This window comes from Canis lupus, chromosome 10 (assembly GCF_011100685.1).
Source record: "Canis lupus familiaris isolate Mischka breed German Shepherd chromosome 10, alternate assembly UU_Cfam_GSD_1.0, whole genome shotgun sequence".
NCBI lineage: Eukaryota > Metazoa > Chordata > Mammalia > Carnivora > Canidae > Canis > Canis lupus.
In genome coordinates, this window is record NC_049231.1 from 57,214,174 (window position 1) to 57,228,608 (window position 14,435).

General features: G+C 39.9%; 1 protein-coding gene across 3 annotated transcripts in view; it reads right to left on the bottom strand.

Annotated features, from left to right (window-relative positions):
* Positions 1-13,972, bottom strand: part of RTN4 (reticulon 4) — a 70,437-nt gene extending 56,465 nt beyond the window's left edge. For 2 of the 3 annotated variants that reach the window (XM_038551278.1, XM_038551277.1), the window contains exon 1: positions 13,145-13,953. In XM_038551278.1, coding sequence (XP_038407206.1) covers positions 13,145-13,712 — 568 coding nt within the window. In that variant the 5' untranslated portion in view covers positions 13,713-13,953. Of the gene's footprint in view, positions 1-13,144 lie in introns of all 3 variants that reach the window. The other variant, XM_038551276.1, reaches the window with a different exon arrangement.
* Between the last annotated feature and the right edge of the window lie 463 nt (positions 13,973-14,435).

Here is a 14,435-nt window from a genome sequence, read left to right on the forward strand (position 1 = left end):
GGCCCCAACTTAACCATTTAAACTTATTTCAACAACTTCTCATGTGACATCTATGATAACCTAACTATTCCTAACCAAACCCCTCCTTCCACCTCCTGCCTATCAGAATGCTGACATCCAATAAAACACAAATTCATCATATTGAGCCTTACTTTTTCAAACATACTCATCCTTATTTTTGCTAATCTTCTACCACATTTCCAGTTATCTAAGCTCAGAGAATTAAGTAACTTATTCAGTCACATAGCTAGTAATGACAAAGCTAAAAAATTTTAATTTAACTATCACTATAATCAGATAGATGTTTATTTCCTTATTACCCTCAGTAAAATGAATAGAATCACTATACTTTTGACAGTATGAAGGATGAGTACCATTCATAAAACCACTTTTTCCAAATGAACTATTCCTCATTGTTGGCACTAATGCTAGATTCATTTCCTTATTCAAGCTTAAATCTGGAGAGCAAATTTAGATTGTTTCTAAACTATATATATACTTTGAATACTAATTATTTCCATTACACAAGGATCAGTTTCATAATTAAAGTTCACTGAAGAGATTTTTAAGTCAGTCATTTTTTAAAAAAGTAAAAGTGTTACATCAGTTTTTAACTTATTACTGGTCAATTCAAAATATGCTGTCACAATCTCACTAATGTTCACATACTCTTTTTTTTAATATTTTATTTTATTTATTCATGAGAGATACAGAGCGAGAGAGAAAGAGGCAGAGACACAGGCAGAGAGAGAAGCAGGCTCCATACAGGGAACCTGAACGTGGGACTCAATCCCGGGTCTCCAGGATCACGCCCTGGGCTGCAGGCGGCGCTAAACAGCTGAGCCACCACCGGAGCTGCCCTGTTCACATATTCTTATACTGAATATTTTTCTTGGCATCTTCATTTCAAAACCTGTTTATCAACCCAAAGTATAACTGGTCAATAAATATCATAACTAATTTATAAAACACAAGGAAATAAGCTGCATTTTAAAATCATAGAGAATTTCTGCTATGAGAATAATTCTATCAGATTAACCTAACATAAATAATTATAACACTGGGCAAAATATATGAAGCAACTACATTGAGACCCTAGACAACAGGAAATACAGGGCGTGATTCTTGAGAAGTGGGAAGCACACTTAATGATGCCCTGGCTTTCTGCTTGAAAGTCCTTTGCCTATAGCACATGGAAAAGGAGCCCAAGAATAGTACATTCTTGCTGAGTGTCTGGAATTTGTGGGGCAAGGTAACATACAAAAGAAATCTTCATAGAAAAGCTCCAGAAACCCCTGGACAGAGAATCCTTTTAAATCTTCGGCTGAACTAGGCTGCACAAGACTTACACCAAGGCCAAGCAGAGAATCTATTTTAGAGCTGTGAGCTGAAGATATTCTGGAGGTCAGACTCTACTGGAAGACTTGATCAAAAGTCTTTAACAAACCAGCATGGAGAAATACTGCTCAACACCCTAAGTATAAAAATGAGACCCCAGAAAAGGCATACCTTAAGAGGAAGACGACTTTAACTCTAAACTAAAGGTTACCTAGTCTAGGTTACTTGGTCTAGAATTGGGACCAAAAGCAGCAAAATATGGCTTGTGGGCTGAAGTTATACTGGAAGACAGCCAAGTCCATTTATGTGATGTATTATCTATGGCTACTTTGCAAGGGCAAACAAGTAGTTACGAAAGAACCTGTATGACCCACAAGCCTAAAATATTTACTGTTGTACTCTTAAAAAAAAAAAAAAAAGAAAAAAAAGCCCAAACACTTGCTCTAGACCCTAACTTTAAAATCAAGACTTCAAAAGATCAAGATGATTTGCCAGCAAATTAAGTGACTTCCAGGACAATACTAACAATACATCCATGACAACCAGTATAAAATAAAATATTGCTGGACATGAAAAGACATATGTAAATCGAGAATAAGAAAAAACAGCCAATATAAACAAAGAAATAATGTAAACATCGCATTAGCAAACATTAAAAAGAAAATTAAAATAGCTATTAAGTACGTACAGCAAAAGATGGGCATAACGAGTGAATGGTCAGAGAATCTTGATAGAGAAATACAGACAAGAACAGAGAACCAAATGAAAATTCTAGGACAGAAAATAATATTAAGTGAAAGAAAAATTCCACTAGATGGGCTTAAAAGAAGACTGGGCAGTAGAGAAGTAAAGGTCAATAAGTTTAAAGAACAAGCAATAGAAACAATCCAAACTGAAGCACATCATGGGGGGGTAAATGAAGAGTCTCAGCAACCTGTGAAACAATTAAGCAGTTAAATTATATGTAACTGGAGTCCCCAAAAAAGGCAACGGTGACTGAAGCAGAAAAATAAAGATAGAACGACCTTAAATTTGACAAGCGTGATGGAAAATACCAATCCACAGAGCCAAGAAGCTTAATGAATAAACACTGAGTAGAATAAACATAAAACCACAAAGAAGTACATTGTAGAGATCAAATTGCTGAAAACCAAAGACATAGAAAATCTTAAAAACAAAGGAAACAGGCAGGGAAACAACAATCAGAATGACTTGACCGTCACTAGAAATAATGGAATGCAAAAGATAACATCTTTATATGATGAAAAATAATTATATAGTTAATTATTATTCACTGATTGACTATTTGCCAATTGCGTACTCACTAAATTGATATTCCCCAAAGCAATACTTAAAGCAGTGGACGTGTGCAGAGCAGTGAAACATTCCAATCACCCAAAATACATCCCCAGGTGAGGTCAAACAAGGCAACCCAACCCCATGCCTTGTCATACTAAAAACAAGTGTACTTTTTGCAGTTTATTTAGTGCCATATTTTTGGGGGGTTTTGTGTGTGTGTGTGTGTGTGTGTGTGTGATTTCGTTGGTAACTTTGCTATTTAAAATGTCTTCTAAAAATAGTGCTTTAGTACTCTCTAGTGTTCTTAACCCCAAGAAGGCCATGATGTGCCTTACAGAGAAAATGCCATGTGTTAGTTAAGCTTCATTCAAGCATGAGTTACAGTTCTGTTGGCCATGAGTTTAATGTTAATAAATCAACAATATACATTAAATAATGCATCTTTAATATAGAAACACATGAAAAACAAAAGTATATATTTATTGTTAGCATTGCTAACAATAAATAAGTAAGTATACTTACACATATACTTATATGTGTAAGTATATGGCTATACTTTATATAGCACAATACCATTTTAAATAGCAATGGTATGACTAGAGGTTCATAGGAACCTAATCCTATATTTCTCCTAAAGGCAATGATTCAGTATTTGCTAATTCAGTGCTTTCTGTGACTTCATAGAACTTAACTACCATGAACACCAAGACTGACTGTATTCATCAGAAATATGCTTCAAAAATACAGATGAATAAAAATATTATCAGATAATAAAAGATGAAAGATGAATAAAAAATAAAAGATGAAAACAAAAGCTGAAAGAAATTATCACCAAGATGCCTATATTACAATAAATGTTCAATGAAGTTCTTCAGACTGAAGGAACACAATACCAGGTAGTAACCTGGATATTCAGAAACAAAGAACAAAAATGTTAAATGTCTGAATACAAAATATTCTCATTTCACAATTTCTTTAAAGTTATGGTAAATATGAGTAGATACACATTATTATTCTCACTTAATTTCTCTAAAGAATAATTGATCTTTGAATCTCAAATAATTACTGTATGCAATGTAAGTGGAACAGGCAGGCAGACTTACTATGTAGTATAAATTCAGTTTTCCTAAGCTCCTCTCCTGCAAGACAGCCCATGCCAAGCGTAAATGTCACTTACTCAGTGCTGCCCTATGGGAAATGGGGCTTAGGGAACCTGCACAAGAAAATGCTGATATTTAGTATCACTGCTATTATCACTGCTTTAAGTAATGAAGTCTTTTGTCTCTGACCCAGACATCTGTGTCTTCTGCCAGCATTCAAGAAACTATGGCAGGCTATCTTATTAGCTTGTTATAGGATAAACCCAATGTGTGAAACTCTAAAATGCCAATTCTCTATATGGGCTTCTCTAGACTCAAAGCAATCACAACCAAATTCCAGCAGACATTTTGTAGACATGAACATGCTGATTCTAAAATGTAATATGTACATACAATGGACTTAGAAAAAGCAAAACTAGATAAAAAAAAAGTAAAACTTGGAGTAGGCATACTACCTGATTTTTAACATTACTGTAAAGTTATTGCAATCAGAACAGTCTGGTATTGGCATAAGGATACAAAAAATAGATCAACAGAACAAAATAGATGTATATAGACATACTTCTATGGCCACTGATTTTCAACAAGGGCACCAAAGCAATAGAGCAAGACAAATTATTTCCCCAAAAAATCTGCTGGGATAACAGAATACCTATATGAAAAATAAATCCCCATCTATAACACTTCCACAGAAAAACATTAAATCAAGATGTATCTTAGATTTAAACACAAAAGCTAAAACTATAAACCTTCTAGTTTTATCTTGAAGTAGGCAATCTTGAAGTAGGCAAAGATGTCTTGGACAGCACACAGAAAGAAAAAAAATGAAGATAAGACTTCTTCAAACTTAGAAAATCATACTAATCAAAAGAAACCATCAAAAAAATTAACAGGCAAGCTACAGATTAGAATATATTCACAATGTATATATCTGACAAAAGACTTGTATCCAGAATATATAAAGAACTCCCTACAATCAGTAAGAAAGACCTACAAAGCAATAAGCAACAAGCAAATTACCTGGAGATTCACAAAAGAAAACATACACATAGCCAATAGACATGTAAAAGTCCTCTAATTCATTAATGATTAAGGAGATCTAAATTAACACTATAATGAAAAACAATTACATATCCACTAAAATAGCTAAAATAAAAAAGACTGATATCAAATGTTGGTGAGAATGAGAAGCCACCACAACTCTCCTATATTGCTGGAAGTGAACCATTTTGGAGAATTTTGGCAATTTCTTACAAAGTTTAATATATACGCAGTCCATGACTCAGCAATTCTGCTCAGTTACTCTTACTCAATTCTACTCTCTTGGGACACCTGGGTGGCTCAGCGGTTGAGCATCCGTCTGCCTTTGGCTTAGGGCGTGATCCTGGAGTCAGGTGATCAAGTCCCACATCGGGCTTCCTGCATGGAGCCTGCTTCTCCCTCTGCCTATGTCTCTGCCTCTCTGTGTATCTTTCATAAATAAGTAAATAAAATCTTTTTAAAAAAGTCAAGTTTCATTCACTATTCTGTCTTTATGTTTCAAATTTTCCATAAAAAAGTATAATTTCTAAAATCCCTCAAAAAAAAGAGATAAGACAATATAAACATACTAAAATTATATCATAATGAAGCAATTTTAACCAGTTTTACCCACAACTCTTTTAGCAGACAATTAAAATACGTAGGCTTGAGTCTATCAATGCTAAACTTTTGAACATGTTTCATTAACAAATTTTTAGCAAGAACATCAAAAGAAAGCCTGGTGGAATAAATCTCATGGTTCATGGGAATCCACCTCTGCACTAGGCTCTATGGTCAGTGAGGAGTCCGCTTGACTTTAAAGATAAGTAAGTCTTTAAAAAAATGTTTTCATGTTTTTGATCTGCTTTACCTAGCACTGCTAAAACACTGAGATAAATAAATTTAATAATGGCACCTTCCAAATACTCAAGTTTATATGTCAATCTGTAAAACTGGAGAGAAAAAATATGCAGGCACACCTAGAACCCAATTAAAGCTTTTTTTCTCTTTTCACAAAAGCTGCTGAAAAGTAGGTAAGTTTATGATTGCTCTTCAGTACAATCACAAGACTCCTCTGGTTTTAAGATAGCAGAAAATTCTTTACAACTAGAGACTCCTATTTTTTCCTTAATCTGGTGCATGTAGTTCTCCTAAGTGCAACCTCTACTCAACTCTTTGTCCCCACATTTAGCTCTGGGTCTCGCTTTAAAGTAAAGAAAGGAAAAGAGAAGAGACGAGACGAGAGGAGACAAGAAGAGAAGAGCTAATTTTTAAAGTAGCATTGGACTTCTAAGGGACCACGAACAACAACACTTTATAAGCCTTCTTCACCTATGGTAACAATTCCATCAATGAGAAGAACAAGCTATTAAAGAAATCACGCTTTGTTTTGTTTTAAACCAGAGGGCCACTTAAGTAAAGGATTCAAAGACTGCTTAAACAATAATCCAATATTTAGTAGCTACAGCTCTTACTATAAGAGCATACAGAATGTTTCTTCCCTTCTCAAGAATTTTTTTTTTTTAAGAAACAAAAAAGTAAGATGCCTTCTCTTTAGTCTATCTACGATCAACTGAGAAGAGGGGACCAAATACTTATATAACTCAGCATTTCAAAGTGTTTCATACAAAGTAGGCTAGAATACTTATTACTTTTGAAAGCCTATATTTCACATAATTATAAACTAATTTTAAAAAATACATGGTAAAAAAATAAAAAAGTAAAAAATAAAAAATAAATTAAAAATACATGGTAATAAAAATGTTTGTAGAAAAATATGTAATATCAAAGAAATGTATCAATTTTCCCCTAAATTAATGCATAAATTTAATGTAACCATACTATAATTCTAACGGAAGGAGAGAGGATTAAATAAACAAATTTTAAAGATAATATAGAAAACTATACATGCATAGAAAGCCAGAAAAAGTAATTCTGGAAAAGCCCTTTCAGTTAATATTTCATTTGTAAGGTATAGCAATTAAATTAGTTTGGTACCTATATAGGAAAACACACAGACATGGAACAGAAGGGGAAATATTTCACCCATACTACAAGTACATGACAAAAATGGCATTTTAAAATAGTAAAAATGAATGATTCAACACAAATGATCTTGGAACAAATGAGAAATCATGTTGAACAATTATATCACTCCTTCACTCTATAGAACAAAATAAAATGCAGGGAATTAAAGAATTAAATATTAAAATGAAATCATAAAAATCATAGAACTACTAAGAGAAACATGGGAACAATTTTTACAATGTTAGAGAAGGCCTAAGAACTACACAAACCTCAATGACATATGACTCAGGGCATAGAAGATGATAAATCTGACTACATAAAATTTCTGCACAAAACAATATACCAAAGGTCAAAATACAAGCAACAAATCATAAGAACAGTTTTTAAGACACAACAAAAAGCTAATTTCCTTACAACAGATCAAGTGTTCCTACATCTATAAGAACAAAAACCCAAAAGCAAAATAAGCAAAAGCTGTGATCAGAAACAATCTATTGACACCTAAACCCAAAAAAAAAAAAAGCCTCTGAATTGTAAACTAAAAAAAAAAAAAAGAAAGAAAGAAAAAGAAAAAGAAAAAGAAAATTTGCTAAGCCATTTACCAGTCTTACCACAATATACCATGTTGGTAAAGGTATTAGGAAAAGGTACTTTAACTCTTTGTTATACAATTCAGCATCATCTATCAAAGTTTTATTTTATTTACTTATCTTTTTTTAGATTTTATTTACTTACTCATGAGAGACAGAGAGAAAGGTAGAAACATAGGCAGAGGGAGAAGCAGGCTCCCTGTGGGGAACCTGATGCAGGACTCGATCCCACGACCCTGGGATCACGACCTGAGCCAAAGGTAGACACTTAACCACTGAGCCACCCAGGTAACCCTCTATCAAAGTTTTAAATGCACATATCCTTTGAACCAGTTATTCTACCTGCAAGAGTTTATCCTACAACACATACAACATGTATTCCCAAGAAGTGTATACAGGTATTATCACTAACATTATTTATATCAGAAAATGTTGAGAAACAACCTAATTAACCATCCATAAGAGATTCATCAATAAAATGATACATCCATATACACCTTGTATAAATAAATAAATGCTTTCATTCATAGGACTTGGGATTTTTATTGGAGAAAATACTTTAATTCTAGGACTATCCAGAATTTGAAGATCAGTTTTCATCTATATTATCATATTCATTCAACAAATCTGAGCACCTACACCGTATCTAAGGCACTGTGCTCAGCAATAAAGGTATGTCACATAGTCCTTTTCTTCAAGGGAAAAAAGTAATATAGCTAGCCCCTTAGCTCAAGGAGCATACAGTCTGGCAGAGAACAGAAATGAGTAAACATACCATTACCATATATAGTACAATATATACAAGATAAGAATAGAATGTTATGAGAAAACATGAGCAAAGCAACTTAAAAACAATCATTCAAAAACCAAAATCAACAGCTTAAATGTAAAATTATTAACACTCCTCCTTTAGAGTTCAAAAGAATCTTGAGGCCATCAGTTTGAGAAGACCTTAGCAGCAGTAAAGCTTGGTCCCACCATTTTGCAGGTTTGTGTCCTACAGGAACCAGCCACAAAAGTCATATTCATTCATTTAAACAATGATGAATTATGGTCTGCCCTTACAGTTCCCATTCCTGGTGCTGTCACCCCCAGAGGGACCTTCTAGGGTCTATATTTAGAAGTCTTAATGTACTTACTGTAAGGCTAATGTATCTACAACATTACTTCTACTTAATCAGAAGTTTCAGGAAAGAATCAAGAAATATCATTCACTTGGTAGGTACTTTTCCTGGGCTAGCAAAGTACCTTCAAAATATGCCATTTATTTTGGGGCCTTGCATCAGCAGTGTTTCAAATAAATTGCTTTTAGGTAGATTATGAAATAACTACACATAAACTAGAGCCAATTATTTGACAATAGGTAATATGCTTTTTAGAAAATTCCTTATATAAGTTAGCAAATCTTCCAACTTTACAGGGATATAGTGCTAAAAAAGCATGTTTTTAAATACTATTCCTCATAACGAGGGATTTACCAAAGGTTCAATATATATTCACCACTTCATTTTAAAAAGGTTTGAGGGTGCTGTGCCAGTTTGACACAGAACATCCTCGGAACCAACCTAAAATGTAACTCAACTTATCCATAACGAGCAGAACAGTTCCCAACTTTTATTCCCAGTCAGAAATTACAAATGGCTTAGCAAGAGAAATTATTTAGAATCTGTAAATTCATGAGTTCTTTCCTTGTTACCGTTTTCGAAGGAGGATGGGGAATGGAACAGGCAGGATAGCTCTTTTAGAAGCAACTGCTTCCTGGTAGTGTCACATCACTGTTTATTTGAATTTTAGATTAAGAACTGGTACTTAAGATTTTAAACTATACATCACTCATCACTCAAAATCTTTTAGCATTTCTACTATGTGCTTTTATGCCACTGTACATAATCATATAATTAATGACTTTATAAAAGACTAATAATTTTTAATCCCAAGCCATAAAAGCTATACTTATCAGTATTCAATTCTATATAAATTTCCATTCCAATTAACAAATTTGGACAGTCTCTGCAACTGATTTAGCACCATTATTTTTCTTTGTATTTATATCCTTTGCCTCCAAGTCCTATCAATTCTTCTTTAATAAAACATCTTTTTAAAAACTATAAAAACAGAGATTTGTAGCCAAAAAACCATGCTTCTTATAATTTCTCATATTCCTCCTTCTATCCCATTTCACTGGCTGAGGTAGTAGTGAACTAATTCAGGTTCTAGTCACCTCTTTCAGAACTACTGCAAAAGCGTTCTAAATAGGTCCCCTGTTCTTTCCAAACTATCTTGAAGATGGTCATCAATTCATTTTCTAACACTGCTTTCATGATGTTATGACTCAGTTCAATAATCTCCAATGGCCTCCCAAGGCCTAAAGCAATAATTCAGGACAAAGGTAAAAAATAATGAAAGAACTTTACATTTTGCCAACAACAACAAAAACATTTTTTGTTTCATAATATAAATTACCAAAAGCAAGAGCAACTGTAGAAGGCAGAGCATGGAGAAAGACAGGATGATAAAACCCTAATACCTTACTCTTCGAATCCCCCTCAGAATCCAGATCTACCACGTTTTCCATCTTAATACTGATTTAGAACATGCTTCAAAGACTAGATGAATGTCATTGTTAATGTTTACATTTCTCTCAACAGTTTCTATCCAGCATTTCCTTCACGTGTACTCAAAGCCCATTATTAACCAACTACCTTTTCGAAGTGAAGCCAAAGGTTTCTCCATGAAAAATGGTCAAGTGACAGGCTTCCGTCTCACTTCATTACTGCATTACAATAGATCCAAGCACAACAGCAAACAGCAAAATTACTACTTTCCTCATGATGGGAATTGGAGCTTATTCAAAAATTATGTAAACAACAATGTTAAATGCCCAAGTGTCAGAAGTCAGCCCAACTCAGTAAATAAAAGCCTCTTCCCATCGGGCTTCTCTATGTCTTTAACCATGCTCTGCACATTTCTCACTTTGTCTTTACTCACATCAGTCCTTGCAGTTCCTCTACATTTTCAAAACTGTGTTTTGCTCCAAAATCACAATATAATTATTAAAGAGCACATTTCTAAAGTAAACTTCTTTAAAAAGCCAAACTTTTTACCATGACCTGTAAGAGACCCCAAATGATCTAAGTTTACCCCACCTCCCCACCATCACCTGACCACGGTCTTACAAGTTTTTCTCATTAGTCTTCTTTAAAAAAAAAAAAAAAAAAAGATTTTATTTATTTATTCATGAGAGACACGGGGAGGGCGGGGTGGGCAGTGCAGGGACACAGGCAGAGGGAGAAGCAGGCTCCATGCAGAGAGCCCAATGTGGGACTTGATCCCGATCCCGGGACTCCAGGATCACGCCCTGGGCTAAAGGCAAGGACTCAACCACTGAGCCACCTCATTAGTCTTCTTACTAGACTTGCCAACACACACAGCTAATTCCTGCCTCAAGGCTTTTGCCTCCCTATGGGTTGCTTGGAAATTTTTACCTGCAGCTCAATCTCACCTCCTCAGAAAGGCATCTCTCAATGCCACTCTACTTAAACCACTCCCCACACACAACCCAATAATTTTCCATACCACCATCCTTATCACTATTCTGAGTTCCTTATTTATGTGCTTATTATCTGTACTCCCCTTATGGAGAACAAATGTGTCTTGCTTATTGCTATACCCTCACAGCCCAGAAGAGAACCTGTCTCTTTGTAGGTAATCAATCAATCATCAATTGAATGAATGAACAAACTGCTAAGAACCCGAGACTCACAGAGATGGCTTAACTATCCATGACTATAATCATGGATGTTCAGTGATTTACTAAAGCACTTAGGTTTCCAAATAGCTATCATCAATACAGAATTAGGGAACTTTATAGAGATAAGAGTCCCTGAGTAAGCAATATTCTCTCCTTTGTCTTCCAAACTTAGTATTCCACAAGTCAAAATTCCAAGAGAATGTCACCTCCTGAATCCCTAATGTTCAAAGATCAGAATTCCTCTTTGTCCCCATGCTGGAATACAAGATGAGACAAATCAGTATTCCTTTGTTAATCATTAGATTTTCCATTTGCAGATTTATCACTTTTTATTTTTCTACCTCACCTTAGTTTCTCTTACACACTTAATTCAGAAAATGAAACACTGAGTTGCTCTTCATCTTCTAATATCTTTAGTGTAATGATTTTGTGTAACGTGTTTTGAGTTACTTGTGTAAAGTGTTTTGAGTAACGCTTTGGGGTATGTCATTATCAAAACGTTATTCAGAAACATCACAATTGGCTTACTTCCCCATTGTGGAGGAATGAACTGAAAAAAATTTCATTTTCTCCTGGAAAATGAACCATTTGTAAAATCCTACAAGGAAAGCTATAAAGATCTCTCAGCAGGCAGTCACACTACCAGATTCTTGCTCTTTTATACATAAAAAGAGGTCCTACTGCTTGCTGGTAGGACACTTTCTGCCCCCCAAAATAACAAGACTTAAGCTAATAAACTCATAACTTGTAAGATTCTCCATCTCTAACAAATTTGATTTTATTCTCTTCCAAAATAAACAACTTCCCAAAAAGGAAAAGGGTAAGGAAACAATGTTCCTTTAAATATATACATACATGCAAGTACTAAAGCGAATAAAAAAAAAAAAATTTGGAAACTGTTTACAGACTACTATTGCAGATTTGACCTAAAACATGTAACTACTAAGAAAGAGTATCTCTAACCGCTACGTGAAAAAAAAATAATCTTTCTCAAAACATTAAGTCTCCTGGCTGGCTAATCCGCCACAAAGTCAATTGGCCTATTCGCGGCCAAAAAGAAAAAAAAGAAAAAAAAAAAAAAGAAAAAAGGAAAACAAACAAACAAACCCCACAGGTTTCCCTTCCCTAAGAATGTCAACCATTTTGCCTCTTTTCCTCTCCGATTCAAGAGCCCAAACCACCCTGGCAGCAAATCCTCTGGCTCAGCAGCCAGGACCCGGTGGGAGAACTGCGCCTCCTCGGACCGCGGATGCTCAGATCCCACTTCCCCGGCGCGGTTTAGCTGGGGAGTCGCCACATCACAGCCCGAGGAGACTGGGCGGTGGCAGGACTTTGCCAGAACTCTCGCCTTCCCAAATCCGCACGCGCCACACCACTGGAGGCGCTCTCCCGTCGCGGCGGCTGGGTCAGGGTGCATGTTTTCCACTGGGCCAGCTCCCCGCCAGCGCGAGTGGAGAGGGAGGGGAATGAGGCGCTGCGGGGGGGTGGGGGTGGGGGGTGACACCCAGGCCAGGGAGAAGGTGAGCGGGGGTGGGGGTGCAGCGCAGGGCTCACGGCTGCCAGACGGACCAGCCGCAGAACTGCGCCTTTTCCCTGGGAGCAACCCAGACTGGCAGACAAAAGATTACGGGCGCCAAGGCCTTTCCATCCTCACCCGGGAGCCCGGCCAGCCCCCCGTATCCACAACGCTAGCTCCTCGAGGCCAACCGAGCTCCCGGTACGGGCGGGTGCCTAACTTCCGGGACGCAGCAGGATAGGGACCAGAGGGAGGAGGCCGGGAGCAGGCGGGGTGCACGTGCTCCCCGACTCCGAGACAGACAATAAAGAACAAGCCCGGGTTTCCGCGGCCGCCCCACCCTGCTCCTGACGGCTCCTGCCAGGGGGGGCGCCTTCGCCCGGAGGTCCACGGACAAAGCCCCTCGGGGCGGGGAAGGGGGCTCCGCCCGAGGCAGCGGGGGGTGCACACAAAAGACGGAGGGGAGCGCGGGGCTGCGCGGGGCGGAGGGCGCGGCACTCACCCACTGAGCCTGAGGAGCCTCTGCGCTTGGGCGCGGCCGGCGTGGAGGGGGGCGCGGCGGGGGCCGGGGCCGGGGGCGTCCACGCGGGCTCGGCCTGGGGGCTCACGCCGGCCGGGGGAGGAGGGGGAGGCCGGGCCGGAGGCTCATCGTCCTCGGGGAGCTTGGAGGGCGAGGCTGCGGCAGCGGAGGGCAGGGAGGGCGCGGGCCCCGCGGGCGACGTGGGGCTCGGGTCCCAAGACGGCGGCCGCTCCGGGGCGGCGGGGGGCGCGGTCGGCAGCGGCCCGCGGGGCGCGGGGGGCACGAAGTCACTGCCGAAGTCCAGCAGGGGCGCGCCGGGGACGGCGGCGGCGGCGGGGGGCACCGGGGCCGCGGACAGCCCGGCGGCGGGCTTCCTCTCCAGCACCTCCAGCTCCTCCAAGTCCTCGTCCTCGTCCTCCTCGTCTTCCTCCTCCTCGTCTTCCTCCTCGTCCTCGGGGTCCCTCACGAACTGGTACTTGAACGGGGGCTGAGGCCGGGGCGGGCTGTCCGAGGACGAGGAGACCAGAGGCGACTGGTCCATGTCTTCCATGGCCGGCGGGTCGGAGATGCTGCTGCAGCGGCTCGTCTCCACGGGACGCTGCTCCCCGGGGCCGCGGGCGGTTGTGGGGGTTGGGGAGGACTGACAGGGGCCGGGCCGAGAGAGCCCGGAGACCTGCAGTGGCGACGGCTCCCGGAACAATGAGACTGCTCCTCCTGCCTCTGCGCCCGTGATGCGCCACCCGCCCCGTCCCCAGTTGCCGCCACCGCCCAGGCGAGCGAAGGAGAGAGGCCAGCCGATTCTCCGCCCCGTTTGGCGTGACTTACCCTCCCCGCGCGGGGAGAGGCAGGGACTGGCGCGGGAGGGAGGGAGCCAATCGCCTACGGGATAGAGATGACGGGCAACCATCCGGCCCAATGGAGAGACGGAAAGAGAAAAGTGGGTGGGGCCATTTGGACTTCCCCTCTCCTACCGGCTGGGGTGAGTCCGGTGGGCGGGGCTTGGAGCTGAGAGCCCCACCCTGCACCTTGGGTCAGATGCGGGGTGGGCGGGGGTCGCGGCTTTGCCCAGAGCCCGAGGGCAGCGGGCGGCTCGGGTGCCGCGTGGGCTTGCGCGGGGGCGGGCGACCTGCCGCAGGACTTGCGGGTTCCTGGCCCGCGCCCCCGGAAGGGCGTTATCCTGGGGGATTGGGGGTGGTAACTTTCCTCCCAGGAAAGGAAAAAACCCAGAGTGGTTGAAAGGTACTATGAAGTGTAGGCCCTAAGGATTTGAGTG